Raw genomic sequence first — 25411 nt, 5'->3', positions numbered from 1 at the left:
CTATTATCAGAAAAATCTCAACATTAGTAGGACTGTCATTTAAGATGTAAAGTTCTCATCCAGCCACTAGGGGGCAAACAATACACTTGTCATTTTTATACTTGTTCCTTTAAAATGCTGTTTTGCAATACCGTTCACTTATTTATTGCCCAACATCACAGTAAAATGTCGGTAACTCAGTCCAGAAATCTATTCTGAATGAACAGCAACTTCAAGTGTTTTGGCTTTGACAACTGCAATTGAAAACATCACTATAAGGAGTATAAAATTTGAACACCAAGGCAAAGCAACTGCTTAGCATGATGAAAGCAAAACAATGAAAACCAGATACTAATGGGTATGTTTCAAAACTAGACAGAACATCAACTACTTCTAGTAATGTATTCGATGCTATAGGTTGTTTGATATAGTAGAGTCAGGGAGATGGCCTTGAGAGAAATAGGGAAAAATCTTTACATAAGAAAGAGGGTTCTTTCTTGTTTTTAAGAGTTCTGCACTATATTTCCCTTTATCTGTATCTAATTGAAATATTGCCATTTAAATGCATGCTATCCTAAGCATTTTTCCCAACGTAACCTTGAAGATGTAAAGAAATGGGCACATCTCACCTTCTCTACAGGTACCAATACTTGCAGGAGTCGAACTGTGAAAAGTGAAACACTAACAAATGCCATCCTGTGGTGCACTACTGCAAGCTCAGGTTTTTCTGAGCTGGTGTTACTTTTGTGATAAGTAATGATTTCACCTAATGAATCTAGGATTCCAATCAGTTTTTCTTTCTGTAGACGAAACAAAAAAAGTAGCAAATCAATATGCCCAACATAAGCCAGGAATACAGTCACTTGCTAACGCAGGAATTGTTTGAAGATAAAGCCTCCCTGGATAATTTTTTCATTGTTTAATTTAGTTATTTAGTTTCTATCTCATATTCCCATCAATGAATAGCATTTATGCTGGCTAACCAAAATAAAAGTCACAAACATGTATTTCTCCTAGCTCTATTTTGACTTCATGGCAAAATAGATTCACAAGCAATTGATTTTTTTAATCATTACAAATCTACAAAGAAAGTATGTTCCAACCTATTTTAAAAAAAATACTATGTCAGCGCAATTGCTGAGATGAGGTGGACTTCTTCCCTAATGAACAGCCCCTATGTTAGCACCTTATTCATTAGTTTATGATGTTCTCCTTTAAGAATGTCCTTTTGTTCTTTGCTACTTTATGTTTCAAGGATTTTTTTTTTAGAGAACTGGAGAAAAAAAATAAAGTTTTGTCACAACATCATTTGCATATTCCTACTCTTAAGAAGAAAAAGCAGCAGTCTAGTTTTTCTAGTCTAGTGAAAAATAATAATAAAGCAAGGCAGTCTGAAGAAATTGAAGAGGACTTCAAACAAGGAGAAGACCACGCAATGGGAAGAAAAAGATCACTCTTAATTCCCTCAGTGACTTTTTACGTAATTTTACTTTTACTCATGACTGGATTTTTAAAAAAGATGAATACAGAATATATCATTCAATTTTTAAAAATGATTATGCTTTCTAAACCCTTCATCATAATGGTAGGCTTAAAACAGAGATAAAGTAGATGTAATATTTTTTTATCTTAAAGATAAAAAGATGACACATTTAAGATAAGCTAACAATCACTGTACGGAATGGCCTTGATTATGGTGGTGCATAAATATAATTAGCAAACAAATAAATAAGCAAATTATTCTGGTTAAATAAAAAATTTTTAAATTTCCCCCAAATCCAGCAAAAACTCTTTTTTTCCCCCACCCACATCCACCAAAGCATCAAAAATAAGTAGCTGGGTTTTCCCACCCCCCCCCCCTCCTTTTTTTTTTTTCCCCCCCAACAGGGAAAGAATTAAGTTTTTTAAAAATTAAATTTATTAAAAAATAAAAAAAAAACAATATTAAAAAAAAACAAAAATACCCCCGCCTAAAAAAAAAAAGGCAGGGATTTATCACTAGCAATTATTCCAACCAGAAGTGATAGAGGGAGTTGAAACTGCAGGAACCTTGGGTGAGAGTGACCATGTCATACTATAATTCAACATAGCACAAACACAAGCAACAGAACATAATGACACTGCAGCAGCGAATCCACATCTAACAGCCTGGGCATATGCCAAAGCCTCACGTAGGCAAAGGAGTTTTGATATATGCCAAGCCTCACGTAGGCAAAGGAGTCTTCGATACCTGCAAGGCCTCACGTAGGCTGAAAGCAGGTATCAGGAACAAAAGGATGCTGCCCACCTTGGGCTACTGGCTGGACTGCAGGCGCGGATTGGTTATTTTGTATCCCTTAAGCACTGTGATTGGGTGCTACAATATATCCACTGAGACCCCCAACCCTTTTAACATGTAAAGTAGGCTGAACTCTCTTTTGTGACGTTTTGTGTTCAATAAAAGGGCTTCCCTGAGCGCGTGCTCGGGGCTGCTCATCCAAGACTGAACCGGCTTGGTGTCTTTCTTGATGCATTGGACTCAATGAGAAGCCCTCCTAATGCGGAACAAAGCCGCATCTGGTGACCCCCGACGTGATCTGCTGAAAAGAAGCAGACTCGCCTGCCTTCTACCTCCCATCTCACCCGGCCGGACGAGCCAGTTGCAACCCAGGGACGCCGTCTAGTCACGGATCCTTCCCCAGGAGAAATCCTCCTTCAGGTGAGTATGGGCGGAAATTCTCTAAAGCGCAGATGGTGCATCTGCAGGAATTAAGGAATTAATGAAGAGCTCAATTTTGATTCTTAGGAGTCAGGGCAAAAAGCTCCTGGCTCCAACTAAAAAGGACCTCAGAGCCCTTTTAAAATACATCCACAAGCAATGTCCGGCTTATCCGGAAAAGGGGTCCTTAAAAGTCTCCACATGGCAACGTTTGGGTGACTTTTTTCATGATACTCCCAGGGCTCCGCCAAAGATTTGGAGGGTGGTAATGGAATGTTTGATAGTTCAGAGCTCAGCGCTGACTAACGCTGGCAGCCCCCTTGCAGGAGGTCCCCTCCCTATGCTGCTGAGACCAAAACCAAAGATGCTCTCCCACTGGAAGCCTCTTCCCCACAGCTCCTGAACCCTTGGTTCCTCCTAAATTAAATCCTGTGGGGATCAGACACCCATGGGAGCAGTTGCACAAGCCATAGCACAGGGGTGCAAGGAGGGCTCTCTTACCCTAGAGGAGCTCTCCCTCTGCCCCATAGAATATGTGGGGGATGGAGCTGGGAATGTGCCTAGGCTTGAACCCTTATCCATGAAATTAATTAGAGATTTAAAACAAGCTGTGGCCATGTATGGCGTTCAAGCACCTTATGTCAGAGGTCTCATTAACACCAACAGCAGCTCCTTTTTTCTCCAAAAGGCTGTCCAGAGGCAAATTTCAAATGGAGAGGCCTGCAGAGAGCTTCTGTTGAAATTAGCCTTTGAGAATGCAAATGAGGATTGCAAAGGATTCTGCAGCCCCTGGCTGCCCGAGGGGGTTTCCTCTCTCGGACTATCTAAAGGCTTGCAGAATCGTGGGGACTGTTTCCACAATATGAAACACCTGGCAATGGCCCTGCAGCACGCAAATTCTCAAAACAGGCCGGCTGGGAATTGCTTCAATTGTGGGAAACCAGGCCACTTCAAAGCACAATGTAGGGCTAGGGACAATCCACAAAACAACAACAAGCCAAAAAACAATTTACCCAAGGTGCAAAAAAAAGGGTACCACTGGGCAAACCAGTGTTGCAGCACCACCCCCAACTGCAGGAAAACTAGAGGGGGGCAGTCAGCCAGCCCCACTCCAAAGGCTGACACCATATCTTTCCAATTAATTGCTTCTGAAGATATGGAAATTGACATCCCAGGAACTGTGTACTTTCTCCCATGTGTCTGAATAACTCCTCTCCCTCCTCTCGCTTTCAATGGAAAGTCCTACCTCAGGGCATGCTCAACAGCCCCACCATGTGTCAGCACTATGTAAATAAGCTCCTGTTACCCTATCGTTCTGCCTATCCACAATTTCTGGTGTATCATTACATGGATGACATCCTTGTTGCTGCTCCTGGACCCCCAGGTACAGTGTTTGCTTCGTTCTCTTTCCTGAAAGCTATCCTTGCAAAGGGAGGCTTGCACATAGCACCTGAAAAGGTGCAAGTGCTGACTCCCTATGCATATCTAGGCTATAAAATGCTCTCAACTACTGCCTATCCTTCACTCCCCTCACTCTCTCTGCCTCCTCAACCTACCCTGGTTCAGCTTCAACAATATCTGGGCACCATTAATTGGGCCCGACCTTTCCTGTCACTAACCACTGACACTCTCTCCCACTATTCAAGCCCTTACTTGGGGAAAAGGGCCCGCTGACAAAATATCCTTGCAGCAACCTCAGCTTCAAGCGCTGACCCATATAGAAGAGAACATACGTAGAATATGGGTGGATAGGGCCGCTGCCAATACTCCTCTAGATATGGTCATTCTAGCCACCCCAAGGCTCTTGACTGCGGCAGTGACCCAAAAGGACCAAAAGCTCCACATCTTAGAGTGGATCCATCTCTCCCACACACCCCGATGCTTCATCACTTCCAAACCAGCTCAATTGGCTCAATTAATCATAAAGGGCAGGAGCCGCACAAAAGCACTCATGGGGATAGATGTCTCCACACTTTTTATCCCCTTCTCGCTGCAAATTTGGGAACCTCTATTCCAAAACTCCCAGGAGCTTCAGTTGGCCTTATCCGACTGGCCTGGGCTAGTCTCCTGCCACCCACCCGCTGACCCACGTTTTCAGATCATTAGAACCATACCCATCTCCTTCTCCTCTCCCATCAGCAAACAACCTTTGGTCAGTGCCCTGACTATATTTGCTGATGGCAGCAGGAACGAGGGGCATGTGCTTGGCAAAAGAATGGAGCATGGCACACCAAAACCACCCCTGTGCAGACTTCACCACAAAGGGCTGAGCTTGCTGCAACCATACTAGTCCTCCAAAATTTCAGCGAACCCCTCAACTTGATCTTGGACAGCCTGTATGTTACCCAAATAGTCTCTACCATCCACGACTCTTACCTCTCTCCTGCTATTGACAAGAACCTTCTCTCTCTTTTTGTTACACTGCAACAGCTTGTTGCACAACGACAACACCCTTTCTTTGTAGGCCACATTCGCAGCCACCAGCCTTTCCCAGGAATTCTCCAGGAAGGCAATGACGTGGCCGATCAAGCAGCTGCAGGTATTATGACCACGCACACCCTAACTCCCTGGGAAAGCCATTCTTACTTTCATCAAAATGCCAAAGCCCTCATGAAACATTTTAACCTTACCATGGCAGAAGCCTCAGCCATCAGGCAGCAATGCCCCACCTGCAGTCAGCAAGCCAATTCCATCCCCTTAGGAGTAAATCCCCGCGGGTTGAAAGCCTGTGAAATATGGCAAATGGATGTTACTCAGTTTCCCCCATTTGCCCCCTGGAAGTATCTGCATGTCACAATTGATACTTATTCAGGGTTCATAATGGCAACCCAGCAGAGAGGAGAAAGCCTCTAAACATGTCATTAACCACTGCATTCGCACCTTTGCATCGTTGGGACGCCCAAACGAAATAAAAACAGACAATGGTCCTGCATACACTAGTGTGGCTATGTCAGAATTTTGCTCTAAGTGGCAGGTCACCCACAAATTTGGGATCCCTTACAACAGCCAGGGACAAGCCCTGGCAGAGAGAGCCAATTTAACTTTAAAGACAGCACTAGAACGACATCTGGCCAAAGGGAAAAAACCCCTTGGCCTCCCGGCGATGCAAAACACCCTTAATCTTTGCCTTTATACGCTTAATTTCCTCAATTTCTCTGGCACCCCTGCTACAACAGCAGCAGAGCGACACTTTTCCTCCCCCTCTCTCCTGATTCTCCCAAACCACAGGTGTACTACCGCCAACTGCCAGACCCTGCTTGGAAGGGTCCTGCTGATCTCCTCACCTGGGGTCGGCTACGCAGCTATCCAGCTTCCAGATCGTGTCCTGTGGGTTCCTGGACGGCACGTCAGGCCATACCACCCCAAGGTAGCAAAACCACCAGCTGCAGACATATCAACATGATCTGCCCTGCTGCTTCGCTGGCCCTCCTCCTCCTCCTCTTCCTCCTTGCTGCGCACGCCTCCAAAGTCTCCATTCCATCCAGAGTAACATACTTCACGCCAGACACCCCCTCCTGCTGACCTGCACTGCATCCTGGGACATTTTTCCTCCTTATCTCAGATGGTCAACGCTTCCTCAGCCATGGTCCTACATCTCCAGCAACGCCTCTTTCCGGGTCAACACCTTTGAACAACCCCCTCGAGCTACACTCCTCATATCCCATCCTACTGCAACCACCTACTATTGTTCAGGTCGGCGCCTCCATGATTCTACGCGCAACACCTACAGCTCCTGGACAATCCTCAGACCTCGCTCATCTCATCATCATCACAGACAATTCGTGAATCAGCCTGACACTCATATTCAGAACCCCCCTTTGCTGCATAGGATTAAAAGATCACCAAAACCCTCCAAACCAGATGACTGCACCCCCTGCTTGACCAAAACCACACAAGCAGGCTTCACTCGACTGACTCTCATTTACCATACCCAGCAACCTCAGAGATGCCTTTCTACTGGGAAAACTTGCCAGAATAACGGGACTATGTATCAGTTATGCAAAATGAACTCAAAAACTATTTGCTATGACCCCAAGGCGGCTGTTCGCCTCAATGTTACTTTGTGGGCCGGACTTCCAAAAGCCTCTGGCAGAGCTGATCCTGAAGGGGAGGGAAAACTTTACTACCTAAATCACACCACTGTGCTTAAGGATGGTACTGACCCAATTGTCTTAACTTTTGATGTTTGCATTGCTTGTTCCAAACCAGGGGGATATCCTTGTGGGTCAGATGATTGGAAAACCAAATATGCTCATGATCATAAGTATTTGTGTCCCACGCCCATCAATTGGGCTGTAGGAAACCCTAATCATTGGATCCCTTGCGGGGGCTCCATTGAATGCTCGGGTTGGTCTTGTGTCTGTGATTACACTGGGGGAGGATACTCAGGTTGCAATCATCTGTCACATTTTAAACGAGTATCAGGGTCTACCAAGGACAACAAGGTAGAGATCACTATCTCCAGACAACACCCTGCCATGGATACCTATGGTATAGGGATCGATGGCATAGGAGCAGACCCAAACACCTACATTACTATAAAAACAGAAGTGATATATGAGGGTAAGGAAACATCATTAGGCTGGTCAGTGTATAATAATTTAAGGAAGTTAGATAAAGCCCCTGATACCAGCATAATAGCAAAAAACCTATTCATGGACATGGCAGAAAAAATTGCAAAACAACTTGCAATAACCAATTGCTTTGTCTGCGGGGGAACCACCACAGGAGAACAGTGGCCATGGCAAGCCTTAGAAGCCTCGCCATCACTGTTCAACAACATGTCTTCTATAGGAAACATAACAGCCAGAACTGCCCCTGACCCTCTTATCTGGACAATTACTACCAATCTAATCGGTAGAAACTGCTTCTCCCGAAACGGGTCCATTCCGGTAGGACATCTCCTTTGTTTAGGTACGGGACATCTCCTACCAGAATTGGACAGCACCTGATAATGCTACTACCACACCCACAAAATTCAACACAACCCTCCTCCCTTATCTCAGGGACACTTCATCCTCCCAGAACTGGACTGCACCCAATGACATGTATTGGATCTGCGGTAACCTAGCCTACCCATCCCTCCCAGCAGATTGGCAAGGGTCATGTGTATTGGGATGGATAAGACCTTCCTTCTTCCTCCTTCCAATCTCAGTGAAGCAGGAACTAGGCATCCCTGTTTATGACATGTTGTCTCGCAAAAAAAGGGAAGCCGACAATACTTCCCCTGCCAATCAGAATACACAGGGGACACCTGGACCTCACAGAGAATCGTCTGCACCTATGGCATGGCCACTTGGGCCCAAGACGGGTCTTATGGGTACAGGACCCCCATATATATGCTTAATAGAATCATTCGCTTGCAAGCTGTCTTAGATTTAGCAGGTCAACGAATAGATAAGGCTCTAAACACTCTTGCAACTGCTACAGACAAATTACGCACAGCTGTCTATCAAAATCGCTTGGCTTTGGATTATTTATTAGCCAAGGAAGGGGGGTATGTGGAAGGTTTAATCTCACAAATTGCTGTCTTCAAATTGACAAGGTTGGCAAAGTTGTAGCACACAGTTAACCACTGAGATGCGACAATTAACCTACAATCCGGATCAAGTATGGCGAGGTATGGACCTCAAAAATATCTTTGGCTCCTGGCTCCCAAAACTGCCAGGATTACAAGCTATAATAGCGCTCATAGGTATTATTGCTGCTGGGTGTGTTATTCTTCCATGTATATTACCAATCTTTGTTCGCACCATCTCTAATAGTCTGTCACTGCTAGCAGAAAAACGCGCCATTGCACAGGTCAATGCCCTCTGGGAAAAAGAATCTCTGTACAAAGCTATACCCTCAGAGGACCCCGATGAGAACATGCGCAGGGGCCTCTGTATGGACTATAGCGAAGAACCAGAAGAAATCCCTCTGCGTAAAACTAAAACAGAGGAGATGCAGCAGCGAATCCACATCTAACAGCCTGGGCATATGCCAAAGCCTCACGTAGGCAAAGGAGTTTTGATATATGCCAAGCCTCACGTAGGCAAAGGAGTCTTTGATACCTGCAAGGCCTCACGTGGGCTGAAAGCAGGTATCAGGAACAAAAGGATGCTGCCCACCTTGGGCTACTGGCTGGACTGCAGGCGCGGATTGGTTATTTTGTATCCCTTAAGCACTGTGATTGGGTGCTACAATATATCCACTGAGACCCCCAACCCTTTTAACATGTAAAGTAGGCTGAACTCTCTTTTGTGACGTTTTGTGTTCAATAAAAGGGCTTCCCTGAGCGCGTGCTCGGGGCTGCTCATCCAAGACTGAACCGGCTTGGTGTCTTTCTTGATGCATTGGACTCAATGAGAAGCCTTCCTAATGCGGAGCAAAGCTGCATGACACCAGAGTCTTGGATTTTAAAAGAGCTGATTTCAATAAACTCAGAGAGAACGTGGGAAAGATTCCATGGACGAAAATCCTAAAGGGGAAAACAACTCAAGAATCTTGGGAAACTCTAAAAAGTATGATCATAGAAGCCCAGACCAGCACAATACCACTGAGAAAGAAAAACAAGAAATCCAAGAAGAAACCAGCATGGCTGCACAAAGATTTCTCTGCCAAATTGAAAGAAAAAAATGGAAAGAAGAATGTACAACTAAGGCAGAATATCAGCAGATAGCCAGAATCTGCAAAGACGAAGTCGGGATATCAAAGGCTTAGAACAAACAAAGACTTGCAACAAAAGTCAAAGATAATAAAAACAGTTTCTTCCAACATATAAACAAGAAAAAAAATCAAGGAAACAGTCAGTCCACTAAAGAGAGAAGATGGCAAGGACCTAACAGGCAACAGAGAGAAAGCAGAACTGCTTAACTCATTCTTTGCATCCGTCTTCACACAAAAAAAAAACTAGCTCAACCCACCAAAAACATAACTGTAAAAAACAGACCAGAAATAAAAGTTAAAATAAGCAAAAAAAAAAAAAAAATAGTAAGAGAACACCTGTCTGATCTTGAAAACAAATCACTGGGGCCTGATGGATTACATCCAGAGTTTTAAAGGAGCTGGCAGAGGTCATCTCAGAACCACTGCACCATATCTTTCAAAAATCCTGGAGCACCAGGGAACTACCAGAGGACTGGAAAAGAGCTGATGTGGCTTCCATCTTCAAAAAAGGAAAAAAAACAGACCCAGGAAACTATAGACCAATCAGCCTAACATCAATACCCGGAAAGATACCGGAAAAGATAATAAAAAAACAGATCTGCCAACATCTAGAAACAAGTAAAGTAATAACTAGCAGTCAGCACGGGTTTATTAAGAACAGATCATGCCAAACCAATCTTATTTCATTCTTCAACACAGTGACTAAATTAGTAGACCAGCAAAATACTGTGGACATAATATATTTAGATTTCAGCAAAGCATTTGACAAAGTAGACCACAACCTACTTCTTAGTAAGCTAGAAAAAAGTGGAATAGATAGCACCACCACTAGATAGGTTTGCAACTGGCTGGCAAACCGTACTCAACGAGTAGTCCTTAGTGGGTCTAAGTCTACATGGAGGGAAGTAAGCAGTGGGGTGCCACAAGCTTCTATCTTAGGCCCAATACTCTTCAATATCTTCATTAACGACTTAGATGAGGGAATAGAAGGGCAACTTACCAAATTTGCAGATGATACTAAGCTGGCAGGAATAACTAACACCCAAGAAAATAGGCTCAAGATCCAGATGGATCTTGACAGACTAGAACACTGGGCCATATCTAGTAAAATGAAATTCAATGTAGAGAAAAGTAAAGTCCTACGCTTAGGCAAGAAAAACCAAAAGTACACTTATAGACTAGGTGAAACCAGGTTCAATAGCAGTAACTGTGAGAGGGATCTTGGAGTCTTAGTGGACAACCAGCTAAATATGAGCCAGCAGTGTGCAGCAGCAGCCAAAAAAGCTAACGCAATCCTAAATTGTATTAACAGAGGGATACAATCAAGATCACGGGAAGTCCTAATACCACTCTATAAAGCCTTAGTAAGACCACACCTAGAGTACTGCATCCAGTTTTGGTCACTACATTATAAAAAAGATTTTGAGACTCTGGAAAAAGTACAGAGAAGAGCAACCAGGATGACATACATACAATGAACGGTTGCAGGAACTGGGCTTGGCTAGTCTAGTAAACAGAAGGACCAGGGGAGACATGATAGAGGTCTTCCAATATTTGAGGGGCTGCCACAAGGAGGAAGGGGTCAAGCTATTTACTAAAGTGCCTGTAGGCCAGACAAGGAATAATGGATAGAAACTGAACAAGGAGAGATTTAACCTGGAAATAAGGAGAAACTGTCTGACAGTGAGAACAATCAACCAATGGAACAGCTTGCCCTCGGAAGTTGTGAGAGCACCATCAGTTGAGACTTTCAAGAAGAGATTGGATGCCATTTGCCAGAAATGGTGTAGGGTCGCCCGCTTGGGCAGGGAGTTGGACTAGATGATCTACAAGATCCCTTCCAACTCTGATTATCTGTTATCTGTTAAAAATAAATTTTAAAAGGGCAGATAATACTTTGCTTACTCTGTTATCTATTATCTGTTCTCCAACCAAGTTTGCTATTTTTTTCAGTTCTCCTCTCTACATGAAAATACATTATAAATAGCTCCCACTTTATCAATCAGCTAGTTACAAATGTTGTAAAAGGGGCATTTTTTTCCTGCAACGCCTCAAGAAAGTGGAGCTATTAAATCCCACATGATCTTCTAGTCCATTCCCTCCAACAGTTCTCCTATCTCTTCCACCCCATTTGTCAAAATATCTTCTTTTAATCTTAAAGTAAAATGGTAAAAGACAGTAAAACTAGACAGCTTGATGTTAAAATAAAACAGGAACCTCAAGCAGTTTTATAAACTATCTGTCAAACTGATGTAGCTCATTTGGTTGCTACAAGGAAAGAAACGGAGAGAAGGAAGAACTATGCAGAATGTCTGAAACAACTTGAAGGAAAGATAGCATAAAATCATATTGGGTGTTTTATAAACAGACAATAAACTATTGCTATTCGATCTCACTTTTGAGCTTCCCTTTGTGCAGAAAGAATCATAAACTAAAAGGAGATAAGCTGAATATAAGGCAGAACCCCAAACACAAACGTTAAATTTTCCAAAACACTACAGTTTTCACACTATTAAACAGATATGAAAAATGCAAATAGGGGTGCTTAGATTCACAACTAGAGTGTTCAGATTGCCATGTCAAACCTATTCTTTGTGTGTAGAATAAGAATGGTGGGAGGTAAAGTATGTATTACTGTAGGCAAAAATTCCTTTAAAAATAAACATTACCTGTTTTAAGAAGAGGCACTGCATGTTCCAAAATGGCTACACAGAACTGAGGAAGACTAAATTGTTGAAACTGTAGCTCCAAAGTGTCTACATTTTCCAGTTCTGGCAGGTCAACATGACCCATATCCAAAGGTGATGGATTAGATATTCCAGAAGTTACATTACCACGAGCACTGCTTCCACTATGAAAACAAAACAAACAAAACAATGATATATAAAAAAGGCACTATGTTTCTACAACCAGCATTATATTATAAAAATAACCAATACTCAGGCTGAATGGGAAAACTGGCCTAAACAAAATTCTTCTATTCAAACTCTAATTGATGGATCTAATGTAATTCCACCTGAGTTCCTTTCCCTGGGGATAAAACAAATCTTTGTCAACAAGACCTTTACTATCAAGCCTCCTAAAAATCAGATATATCAAATAGAATTGAAAACAGAGCTTAACAAGTCAAAGAAAATGGAGAGGTTAAAACTGAGCGCCACTGAAGGCAAGTAAGAATCAAAAGCCTTCTTGCTGCTGCATACAATTATTTTAGTATTGGAGCTAATTTACGATCTCTGGCAAGATAATTTCATATTTAAGATGCTACCACAGGACAATCTTCCCATCAACTAACCTTTTTTGGGTGTTGGGACTATAAAGCTTCTTAAGATAACTGCAACTTCGAAGACTTTTACATTTCCCCAATCCAATGAGGACTTCATAGCCAATATCAACCCACTTATTGGGCACATATCTATTTATCTACATTTTCCACCACTAAACTTTTATATAACTCATTCTACATTTTGCTCCAATGTATGCCCAAGTTGTGTATAGTACCTATGTGGTCAAGGATGGAAACTCACTGCGTGCTTGTAATGCAATGATAAAAATTTCTGGAAAAGGGTATAATTGCATACGAGAGAAAACCTTTTATGAAATATTAATGAAATAGAAGTATATTAAGTGCAATTTTTGATTATTTTCTGGAATAGCAACACTGAAATACTTATATTAAAGAAAATAATACCATTCCAAATAATCTTATCTTACAATCTGGTTGATAACTGGAACCAGAGGCTTAGTCTTCTAAGTATTCTGGTGAGAGAAGTTTCCTGAGGATGGACTCTAATACAAGTTCCAAAAGCTCAGAAGACTGAACCTCTGGTCCTGGTGACCAACCCAGATTGGATCCTACAACATTATCCTGGGAGATGTATATTCACCTTCATTCGTGGATCCTAGCTTAATCCAATGACAGCGGAAGGCAGTTTTATTACTACAGATTATTATTACTATTATTATTATTATTGGTGTGTTCTGTTTCACTTTGTTGTTCAACTATTTACTGAGTTGTTCAACCAATATAACTGATACAAATAAGAATAAGAAAAAAGTTTATATTTATAGCTTATATATCATTTCATTTAAACTATTATTGAAGGACCTAAAAATCAATAACTAAATAATGCAAACCTGGAGAATGAGGAGGAAGAGGAAGAGGAGGAGGAAGAGGGGGAACATGTTTCTTTTGTAACAATCATAACATTCCCAGCTGTCTTCTTACTTGGAAGATTCTGCATCCCAATCCTGACCATCACCCCTTGGACGCTGGCCTATACGTCCTATTACAGAAGGTCGAGGGCTGCTGCTTCCAGGAGATGGATTCTGCGAATGAGGTAATCTTCGGGCATCTTGGCAATATGACATCGATGAATTCTGGGAAACGGTACCTTTCATAACACAAATAGATACGTAGATCTGTCATATCACTAACACACACCTTTACTTAAAAGGAAAAATCTATTTCTTGCTGCATATAATAAGAAAAAAAATTTAGTGGAAGCCATGATCCCTGCCTTTGGGCTGTACTCAAAAGCACAGAAGATTTTGGTGTTTCAGCTATTTGAAATTCAGCTAGAAAAATTCCTTTCCCTTTTGCTAGAACTATAAAATGCAGCAAAAAAAAAAAAGGGGAGGGGGGGTTGAACAAATATGTAAAAGAAAAAAAATGAGTGTAAAATAGGGCAGGATTAATGCATATCCAAGCGGGGCCCCAGCTGAAAAAACACAACGAGAAATCGCTGATGCGATCTATGGCATTAGCAATACCTATAGACTGTTCCTATGTGTATAGAATAGCTTACAGATAGTCTTTGACTTACAACAGTTCATCAAAGGTTACAACAAGTGATGTATGAGGGCTGCAGCATCCTCATGGTCATTCGATCAAAATTCAGATGCTTGGCAACTGACTCATATTTATGACAGCTGTAATATTCCAGGGTCATACATACGATCCTCTTTTGCAATCTTCTGACAAGCAAAGTCAATGGGGAAAGCTGAATTTACTTAATGACCCTTACTTAACAACTGCAGTGATTCACTTAACAAATGTGGCAAGAAAGGTCGTAAAATGTGGCAAAACTAACTTAGCAACTGTCTCAACTATGGTTGTAAGTCGAGGACTACCTGTACAGCCAACATATCCGGAATCATTTGTCACTCTGTCATAAATGAGGGAAATCCTGAAAAATGCTAAAATAAAGACAGATCCAGGTTCTACCATCCTATGGTATCCTGAAGATAAATAATATTTAGAATTCCAATATTAACTCCTTGAAACGATTACTTTCCAACACTGCTATTTTCATTTCACTATTTTAACTGTTACAACCCATTGTTACATTTTCTTATTAACATTTTTAGATAGAACAGATTCCTTAACTACAGGAAGTAAATTGAGTTTGAATCCTGACACTCTTCTCCACTACTTTTTTTTATTTTTACCTCCCATATTAAAAGCCATCTGAGCAATACACTTTAAGTAAATATATCTTACTTAAAACAGGGTGGGGGAGAGAAATCATTAAGTTAATGGCAAATAAAACAGACTCAGATTATCCTAATGAGCTATATGCAAACCTGTGTCACTTGAGACAAAACTTGGATCTCTATGGAAGTTCAGTCTGTTCCTTAAGAAAACACATAGTTGCTCTAGGCATAAGACAGCCTGCAATGCCAAATGGTGTTGTCCATCTTTTGCAAGGCCTAGGGTTGTTAGACTCAGAAGATTCTAAAATAAACGCAAGTACATTTTGTTGACTTGAGCAAAATACTTTTAAAATATGCATGTCTGCCTGGTTAATATTTTCAATGTCATTGTACACACGTTGTGCATTGATAATAAATGTTTGATTTGATTTGAATATATTCAATGTGCCCTAAATATGTATGCTAATGCTTCTTTCCTAAATATTCCTTGCCAAAAGGTTGCAAATCAGAGACCATGGAATTTTTGCTGTGTAATCATTCAGGACTTTTACAGTTGTATTTTTCTATAGATAATTTCAATATGAAACATTTGCATTTTGGTCTTCATCCATGATAAAGGACTGACTATAAAGCATTTAGTCTTCTGAAACCATATTCCAGGAGAATGATTTTTATTTTGTTCAGGAAGTAAACTCTTGTAAACACCCTTAGGAATTGCAATTTTCTATGTGAGTATAAACATCTATCCCTGACATTTTATATAAATACACTAAATTATAGACTATACATTAAATGGAGTCACATCCATATAATCAAAGTAATTCTTATTTTAGATGAATCTCAGGCATGTATCAGGCAAATATTGCCTTTCTTTCCCATATTACTTATATGATCAAATGTCAGATTTATCAGGCATAATAAGCCACCACTTCCCATTTCCATTTCAAAGACTTAAGATGGTTTAGAGATGTATGGAAAGCATTCAAGAATGCTGTTGAGATTTTTTTTTTTTTTGGCAACTACAGAGTACCAAAATACATTCAGTTGGTTGACAAATTTCTTACAGCATTCAAGACCATGAAATGCAACATGTCACTGAAGATTCGTTTTCTGCATTCACATGTGGACTTCTTTCCTGAATATCTAGGTGCAGTTAGTGGTGAACATGAAATTTTCACCAGGATACTGCCACAATAGAAAACTGGGCAACTGGAATCCATCAATGCTGGCTGACTACTGTTGGGCACTGATGGTGATTTTGCAAATGCAAAATCCTTCTCATAGGGAAATCTAAGATCTACCTCTGTACTTAATAAGAGTGAAATGTTCACTTCTGAATATATTGGCTTCAGTGTAGAAAAATATCTTGCTCTTATGATGTATTTCAAACAAGTGATCCTGACAACTTCAAGGTTTCCAAATATTACTTTTACCCAAAGCAACCAATGAAATATTTTAATTAAATGAAAGCATTCTAACCTGAACAATCTTTGGCCTCTGTAAAAAGATCTCGGCAGGAAAGTCTTGCATGATAACATCTCGCAGAAGCTCACAAGTATTCCAAATTAACTTGGAGTTTTTGCTTCTCAGTGAACTGAAAAATACATGTAAATGACGATGCTTGGCATTTTCCAAACTTATTGAAATCTTTCTCATTCATTCAGTTTTGGATTCGATAGTAAACCAACAACATAAATAGTTTAGCTCAGCATCGTTTAAATGTTGAGACATACAACACAGTTTGAGAATGAGTTTTTTCTCAGTATCCCATGGAGCATCCAGCAAGCCTCACTTTATCACATGGTATCTCTGCCTTTTTCTACTCATGCATTTTTCTAGAAATGACTCTGGGATGTTATGCAGAGAGGGTAAAACCCCTGCACTGACTTGCATAATTACTAGCATTGTTTATTCTGCTGTGGTTTTTCATATAGTTCTTATCCAATACAAAGTTATCAACTTTCTAGCTGCTGGGAGCCTTCAAATGTTTCCTTGTTTCTTCTTCCTAACAAGCTTCCTATATAGTGTAACTTAACACTCCTCAGTGATCTGTGAGAACTAATTTCCATGTCTTGAGGCTCTCCAGTATTGTTCGCATAAACAATATATACTGTGTATGCTGTTATAGGCTGTAGCTAACATTTCAATATAAGTAGCTGCTACTGAGCAGAATTCAGGCAAATCTAGGACCTTTTTAAGCCCCGTTTATTTCAGTATACCATAGCCTTTTAAATGCAAGTAACTGTAAGGTTAATCAATAGGAATTTACCATTAAGGAGATTAATGTTTTGCCACTGAAATCAACCCAAGTTGGGAAAATTAGCTTCTGCAAGAGCATCAATTAGAAAGCCAAAATTGGAACGAATACAAAACCAATTATGGTGTGAACTTTTGTCCAATTAAGGGGAGGGGGAGCTATAAGTTTATTTTACCATAGCTTTGCTAAAGTTACACTCTTTCAAAATCATTTGTAAGCTGAAGCAAAATACACTTAATATTCTGAGATAAGTTATAGCACTAATATATTACCTTTCACTTGATGAAAGAACATGTCTATCTGTGGTGGTCAGGGATAACCAAGGAAATGTAGAAAACTTCAGACATTTCACTACATGTTGCACTGGAAGAAAAAAAACCCCACAAAGAATTCTGCATGTGTAAATTCTCAAGAGCTTTACAGGAATAGACAGTGTTTACACAACAGTGTCTATATCACCCTACTTACCTTTTAAAAATAATAATAATCATCTAGTACTGCTAATGCTGAATTTTAAAATTCTACATTAAAAATCACATTATTTGAAATTGAGTTTGAAGCTAGATTTTAAATATTTATTACTTAATTTGCTACAGAACAGCTTTTTAATACAGAAATGAAGAATACACTGAAAATCTACAAATTGGTGGCTTATGCTATTTGCATAAATTCTGAGAAACTCAACGCAGTATGGCTCAACCTCAGATTATTCTTACTCAAATACCTAACATAGCATGGCTAGATAAAACTTTTTCTTGCATACTAAGGGGAATCCACAAAACAACACATTGGCCTCTTATAGAAATAGCATTTAAGATTTATATAACTCTTCACTGTGTTTTACAGCCCTCTCTAAGATTGCCCCCAACAATCTGGGTCCTCATTTTACCGACCTCAGAAGGTTGGTAAGCTAAGTCAACCTTGAGCCTCTCAGGATTGAATTCTTGGCAGTGGGCAGAGTCAGCCTGAAATAATACTACATTCTAACCACTGCGCCACCATGGCTCTTCCATTTATATATCATTTAGATTAATTCTGCAACTTCCCCCCCCCTTTCTTCTCATAGTTTAACAGACTTTTTGAATTGAACTTTTGGCCTTGAAGCTGGATGGCTGGTGATTGTTGACATACTGTATATGACAGCTCAACCCTCATACTTCATAGTTCAATATTTATTTGTTTATTCAGAAGCTACCTCAATGTCCACATGATTCAATGCTCTTCTGTTTTCAGCTTTCGAGCCAGGCAAAGTTAGGAAAGAGGCACAGCCGGGATTCCAACAATGCTCTTCATTGTGATAGACTAGAAGAACAGACTCTTCAGGACCTATCTTATGCCAAATAAAATCAATTATTTGGATTTTGTTCTCAGGCTTTTTCCCATTCTTGGGTCCAATTCTTCTCTTAATGATGTAGTCATCTCTGCTCTTTCCCAACATAAGCTTTAGATTTTTTAATTCTTCTCTCTTTGTTCAAAACACCTACCTTTTCATATTCAGTTTACTGCTTTACTGGGTAGCATTCTTTAAACAACATTGTAATATCTCAGCCCTCAGGTTCCCATTTCTTTAATTCTATTCAGATTTTACACTGCTTAGCCAAGTTACACTAGTCTCTCTTTTTTACATAGTTTCATTTTAGCCAAACCTTCCAATTTTTTAAGCAAAGCTTAATTCCAAAAGTATTTAAAAATTTTCATAAAAATGCTACCTGCATCAAAACATTCAACCCACCATTGCATCACAGATCTCATTGCCGTAACAACAGAACACACAAAACCCAAAACAGAGAAAATGGGCGTTGGTTCTTACCTGACACGCCATTTCTATTCGAGCTGGGAGGATCATCCAGAGAGTGGGAGGTGCTTCAGTCTGTGTTGATTATAGGCTGAGTTGAACTATTGAGGAAACGCCCTCCCTCCATCACGTGGCTCCATCCAGGCGTTCCCCCAGTTTATGCGAAGTCGAGAGGGAAGAGAAAACCGTACTCTCATCTTACTAGACTTAATGATTCATTGGCCAAAACAGGACCCCACCAGACGGAAGGATAAGGGTGGGGCTGGATGATCCTCCCAGCTCGAATAGAAATGGCGTGTCAGGTAAGAACCAACGCCCATTCTCCTTCGAGCTGCTCGGATCATCCAGAGAGTGGGACATACCAAAGCTTGGCTGTCCTACGGGAGGGACCCCGTCTGGCTCAGGAGCCTCTCTGGGTCCTTGAGGACCCGCCGCAGGACACGTCTGCCAAACGAGGCCTTAGCTGAGACAATATGTCGATCTCGGAATGCCTAATGAAGGAAGACGGAGGAGTCCGGTGGAGGCCCGGCAATTATCAGTGATAGGGGCTTGAGTGACCCAAGTTACGGTGTATCTGCCTCTCTGATGGGATGCGCTGCATTTTCACTAGTACTGGCAAACTTGTGACAAGTGAGATCTGGGGATAGTAGCTCTGATCCAGAGTCGAAGGTTGGAGGGGGCACTTCGTGGTCCAAAGATTTGGGTTGAAAGGAGGAAAGGGTTTCAGACCTCATGAGGGCTGGTAGTGCGAAAGGTAGATGCGAGAGGCACAGTACAGGTATCTCTCTCGCACGAGGGTTGGGCAGAGGTTTGGGGGAATGAGATCCTTGCCTTGCGAAAGGCTCGGTTGGCCATTGGGCAATAAGGCAGAGTCGGGCCGGAGAACCGCCCGGACGGCAAAGGAGATGCAGAGGTCCTTTCTTACCGACAATGCTGCAATCTCCAAGAATCGACGAGCCGAGCACTGGCCACCAGAAACGGAACCCTGAAGTTAAGAGCTGGAGGGAGAATTCCCTGAGAGGCTCAAGAGTTCCTGAGAGAGGGGTAAAAGGACCTAAAAAGGTCTCAGGCGAGGGTATGAGGAAAGTTGGAGGACACAAGTTAGTGGGTTGTCTGAGGATGCCTTATAACAAGGGCTGACCCGAGATAGGTGACACCGCTTGCCGAGTTAGTTCGGGTGATCTCATGGGTTTGGATGGTTGAGGATCGTCTGAAACCAAGATGGGGTCAATAATCTGGTCAGGGGACTTCTCGTTCTCTCTCTCTTTTCTTTTCTTTTTGATTGCTAGTTTGATTGTTTGTTTTTTTAAAAACGGTTCTGCTCAAGCTCTAGGGACCAGTTAGAGCCAGGGTTCCGGAGCCGAGGGGCCCCTGAGAGGGGAGATCCCCCCCGGGGATTTTCCAGAGAGGAGCGACCGATAGGTTGTGGAGGACCGCCAACCAAAGGTGCCTGGGGCAGGGGAGAGCCACCTGAAAGGTTCTGCGTTCTCGGGATCAGCTCCTGTATGACTCTGGGAAACTAGTGCTAGTGGGGATGCAGGGGACCCCTGGGAGCCGAGGGCGACGTGAGGGTGACATGATCCTAGGTCCCATGGGAGGGAACCTTGAAGGAAATCAGGAGTGTGTGTTGAAGGGGATGTGAAGAGATCCTCGACTGGCAGGCCGAAGAATGTGACCGCCCCTAGAACAGAGACGGGAGAGAGACGCTGATCGGATTGGACCCCCATGACCCTGTCCAGCGAATCCACTTTGGTGATTGACACTCCTGAGATGGCTCTGCTTCAAGGAGGAGATTGCACTCCGCCCCGTGGCAGAGGCGCTTGGCTTCTCTCATTAACCGAGAGGTCTAGGTGCCCCCTTGTCTGAGACGTGGCTTTGGCGGTGACACTGATGGTGAGGAGGACGCGGCACCCACATACCTGGAGGTGGGAGCTGCGCGGGCCCAGAGTATGACGAGGAGTTCCACCCAATTTTGTATTGCATACCCTTTTCTGTCTCCAACTATCGGCCCCGTGCTGAGAGGGGATCCTGCGGGGCTACTACTACACCCGCAGCGCCCTTCGAACGAGTGGGTAAAGTGCCCCAGTCGGGCAGGCAGGCGTCTGTGGCGAGGAGGATCGTTTTGGGGCTCCCTGAAGGAGTGGCCCTAGTTGGATGTGAGGTTGTATCGCTGGGGGAGAGGGTAAGGCCCTGGAGGGACCCTGGGCGTGGATTCTGGATACTTCCACCAGGCGTTCGAAGAGAGCAGAAACCACTTAGGGGTTCTGGCGAGAAAAAACGGGCCCAGGGAACAATAGAAATGCTTGAGCCCAGCCTACCCCAAAATTTAGACAATTCTACTAGTGTTGCCTTTGGAGCACCAGATAGGTTTGACGGGTCCTTGTATGCTAGGGATCTCTCCGAGGAGAGAACTCTTTTCCCCCTTTTACCAAATGAATTACGGGCTCGAGTTGGTTTATCCGGCTAGATGGCGACAGTTGGTGCTCGTCAGGTTACGAGGAGCCCATGGTCTTGGGGGGGCAGAGAGAGAGCTCTGGGGTCCCTCTCTGCTGGACGTCTGAGGAGGGGCAGGATGAGGGGTCCCGTGTAAAGGTGGGGACGAATGGGAAGGTTCCTGAGGGGAACCGCTAGAGCTGCGAGAACCTTGGGAGGTTCAGGGGACCGCTTTCAACTCAAGGTAGGTCCGCCTAATGAGAGAGGTAAAAGTTGAAAACAAACCCGCGAATTTGGGGGAGCCGGAAAAGGATGGGTAGAAACGTTACTGGAAGAACCATAAGAGAGAGCCGGTCCCCTTGCCTGGTACCCAATGGGGAGGACTGCAAGGTGTACAACTTAGTCCTGCGGGGGCAGGAAAGATTAGGTCGTTTAGGTCTAGGAACGTTCTACAACCACCTGAGGGAGTGGGGGCCCCAAGAGGTGGGAGCAAGGCGCCGTCCTCACTGAGGGTGGGGCGGGTTGGAGCCTGTATAAGGGGTGTGCGTTTCCGAGCCAAGGCGTCGGAAGAGACTACAGCTTGGTCCCCTGAGGGTCTCTTATGGTACCGCCCTTTCTGATCCTGTCGCCCAAATCGGCTCAATCCTGTGGGATGGCCGAGAGGAGAGGGGGATCGGAACCTGGGGGTTATCTAGTCCAACCCCAGCTCCAACAGGAGAGTCTATTCCAAATATTAGCCTATACCTGGGCTCGAACTCACAACCTCCTGATTGGGAGGCACGTGCTCCACCTCTAGGCCACCTGAGAAAGGGCCAGAGGGAGGCTGGTGGAAGGGTCGGGAACCTCTCTGACATGGTTGGGGGCTCTGTGCTCTGGCCTCCACAAGAGAGGGAAGGATTTTTGCTTCAAGAATCCACTAGCAGGGGTTCCGGAGCTAAGCCGGTGAATTGTCTCCCTTGATGGGAGCAGTAGCCAAGACGGGTTTGACATCCGCCTGTCGGTGTTTGAGCCAGGGAGGCGGGGGCTGTCACAAGAGAGGTTAGCGCACTACTGGCGAACTTAACTGAATGGTAAGTGGCGACGGCTGAGGATTCTGCCACGTCGAAGGTCAGCGATGACCTGATGCGCCCTTGAAGGAATGAGGGGACATGCTGCTAAAGTAGATGGATCCATCTGGTCGAGGACCCAGAGAAAGAGAAAGCAGCCGAGCTGATCTGAAGGCCCCAGCATAGGCTTGGAGCGCCCAGAGGTTAGTTCAGGCCTCTTGTCCTCGGTTGACAGAACCTCCAGAGGATCGCAGGGAAGAAGGAGGGTGCTAAGCCGGCAAGGGCTCCTCCCCCTCAAGGGTATTAGGTGGGTTAGAGGATCCTGGATAACAAACCCCTTGTCCTGGCTGGATGGGGCAGGGGGTCCACGGTGGGGGACAGCTGTTTTAAACCAGGTCAGAGAAGCCGGTCGGAGTAGCCGGAATCACGGTTCCCACACCGGGCTGCTTGAAGTTGCCATCCTCTGAGCCCACCTCCGCGGAGGAAAAGCGGAGGGAGACTGAGATAACAGGCCAGGGATGCTGTCTTGGAGCCTTAAGGACAAGTGATTGAATAGGAGCGGCTTGAACCAGCTCACCGAGGAGGGATGGTCGGGGGTAAGACCCTCATCCTGAACATCTCTCCCACCGTGAACATTTCCAACCGGGGTGCACTGCAATGAGATGGCCCCAGTTTGAATTCTTCCTCCTCCTGAATAGATCTAGTTACCTTCCTCGTCCCCTGTTCTCTTTCTGGAGGACAGACCCTCTGTAAGGTACCTGACCGTGGTAGAATCCGATCCGAGAGGGGACCTGACCAATGGCGACTCGTGTTCGGAAGTCATTGGGAGGAAGCCGGGTAAGGAAATCTGTTGGAGACCTTCTACAACTCCCTGGCGGGTAGCCAGCTCCATCCATGAGTTCATTCTCGATTATATCTGGCTCCTCTTGGCACAGATCCGCGGTCATGAAGTAAGTATGGCTTCGCGTGCCCATCTGGTCGGTGGACCAGGGCCTGCTGTCCCTGGGGAGAGCTGCACCTGAGGAGGGAAGAATAAACTGGAAAGAACGGTGAGGAGGGGGCTGGGGGCACCAAGGAGACCCCTGGATCGCCTGAGGAATTCCCTCTCCAATGCTTAGGATGCCTTAAGGCATCTCATACAGTCATCGTGCTTATGTATTACATTGCAGTGCTTTAGAACTCTCTGTGAGCAGTTGACAGAGTCAGCATATTGCCCTCAACAATCTGGGTCCTCCCTCTGCCCATCTTGGGAGGATGGGTCAGTCTCGAGCCCAGTGGACCCGAACTGCCAAGCTGCAGGCAGCTGGCTGTAGAGTAGCTTTGGAGTGTTGCCCTGACATCACTGTGTCACTGGGGCTCCTCAGAGGCCTTTGAAGTTTCCTTAGCCTGGCTGCGCAAAGGTGAGACTTACTTGGCCCTCAAGGGGGCCTTAGTTGTCATCTGCCATTTTAAAAGGTAAAGATCATACAGAAGAATAATAGAGGCGGTTGGCTCGCCTAGGATTCAGCCTATAACAGAAGGCTGGGTATCCTTTTGGCTGGTCCGCATCCCCTTTTGGAATTTGATGTAAAATATATATATATATATATATATATATATATATATATATATATATATATATATATATATATATATATATATATATATATATATATATATATGATATTGTTATTATGATTATGACAGGGCTTTCCCATGTATTAGATTCCATTCTGTTTCATTGCATATGCTTAGCATGATAGAAGTACAGAGTCATTTGCCATTGTACTATTAACAATGCTCTGAGCATTGTTTATCAGTATGAAAATATACATAAATATGTATAAACAAGGTATATATTCACATATTATTGTTTATTTTGTTTTACTTTTTTATTTTTATTCTTAGTTTCATTTTTTATTTTATTTCTTATTTTTTATTTCTTGTTTTTGTCACATGAAATCCGATCTCAATCTGTGCAACCCAGGCAAACTTATCCAATTAGTCAAATGAACGCCTGAGGCCTCTTTAGGCCTGGGTTGGAGAGGTGAGGCCTCCAGCAGCTTTGCTCCCAGGACACAACCAGGAGTACCAAGGGTGCTGCTCTACTTCGCCCTGAGCACTGCTGCGGAATAGCCAACGATATCAAAAGAAATAGAGGCTCTGAACAAGCTGGGGAAGCCTGTAAGGCGAGCTAGAAACATTCGCAGCGGTCATTGTTATGGAGATCGGAGAATTGATTAGCTCCCGGCCACGAGGCAGCGCTCAAAAAGGCGGCTGCCTATCAGTCAAACGTCGGGCTGCTCAGGGCGGAATTACACCCCTCCGGCAAGGCTATGAGGCCGATAGGGGCGGGGCGGCGTTCGTGTGGGGGAAGAACCAGCAGCGCTTTAAAATGCAAGCAGTTAGAGCCACTAACAAGGAGCGGCTGGAAGCGGCAGGAGTTGAGAAAGAGGCTGGGGGTGGGGGGTGGCGAGAGCGCTCAATACCACCGTTTACTCCCCCTGAGGGGGCAAGGAACGCTCTCCCTTCTCTAGAGACACAGCCAGATGCCCAGAGGCTAAGGAAAAAACATTTTAAGGCAAACCTTAAGCAAAAATGCGAAGTCCTGAAACGGCCAAGGTGGGATAAACAATGCAGCCTAGCTTTCACAGGGCTGAGCAGAAACTGGGGGAACGCCTGGATGGAGCCACGTGATGGAGGGAGGGCGTTTCCTCAATAGTTCAACTCAGCCTATAATCAACACAGACTGAAGCACCTCCCACTCTCTGGATGATCCGAGCAGCTCGAAGGAGAAACTACTGAAGCTCACTATTACCAATAAACTAAAAGAAAATTAAGTAAACTCATCACTCCTTATCATGTTTAAAAGAATCAGTCTGATCGTTAATATCTACTTCTCGTCAAAGCAAAAACTCATATATTGATTCTTTTATATGCTGAGAATGCAGGATTACTTCTTATCTCTCCAATGGAGTTGAGAAGCTTAGGGAAGCTTGTTCTGTATTGCTCAGAATAAGGACTGCAAATTAATTAATATAAAACAAAAACCATGTTCTTTGCTAAAAGAATCTATCTGCTGAACAATGAACGGAGATTTAATATACTCTAGAGGATATACAAGTTGTCTTCAACTTACA

The 25411-nt window shown here is 43.4% G+C and overlaps 1 protein-coding gene across 1 annotated transcript in view; it reads right to left on the bottom strand.

The window, feature by feature from the left end:
- Positions 1 to 25411, bottom strand: part of RTTN (rotatin) — a 107236-nt gene that overhangs the window by 76136 nt on the left and 5689 nt on the right. Inside the window, exons 5-10 of the mRNA XM_026699448.2 lie at positions 17291 to 17381; positions 16241 to 16355; positions 14912 to 15062; positions 13554 to 13719; positions 11995 to 12176; positions 609 to 841 (exon numbers count right to left, since the gene is read on the bottom strand). Coding sequence (XP_026555233.2) covers positions 609 to 841; positions 11995 to 12176; positions 13554 to 13719; positions 14912 to 15062; positions 16241 to 16355; positions 17291 to 17381 — 938 coding nt within the window. The remainder of the gene's footprint in view (positions 1 to 608; positions 842 to 11994; positions 12177 to 13553; positions 13720 to 14911; positions 15063 to 16240; positions 16356 to 17290; positions 17382 to 25411) is intronic.

The sequence above is a fragment of the Pseudonaja textilis genome, chromosome 3 (genome assembly GCF_049901715.1).
Source record: "Pseudonaja textilis isolate UNSWEBS1 chromosome 3, rPseTex1.2, whole genome shotgun sequence".
NCBI lineage: Eukaryota > Metazoa > Chordata > Lepidosauria > Squamata > Elapidae > Pseudonaja > Pseudonaja textilis.
This window is presented reverse-complemented; position numbering and strand designations above follow the sequence as displayed.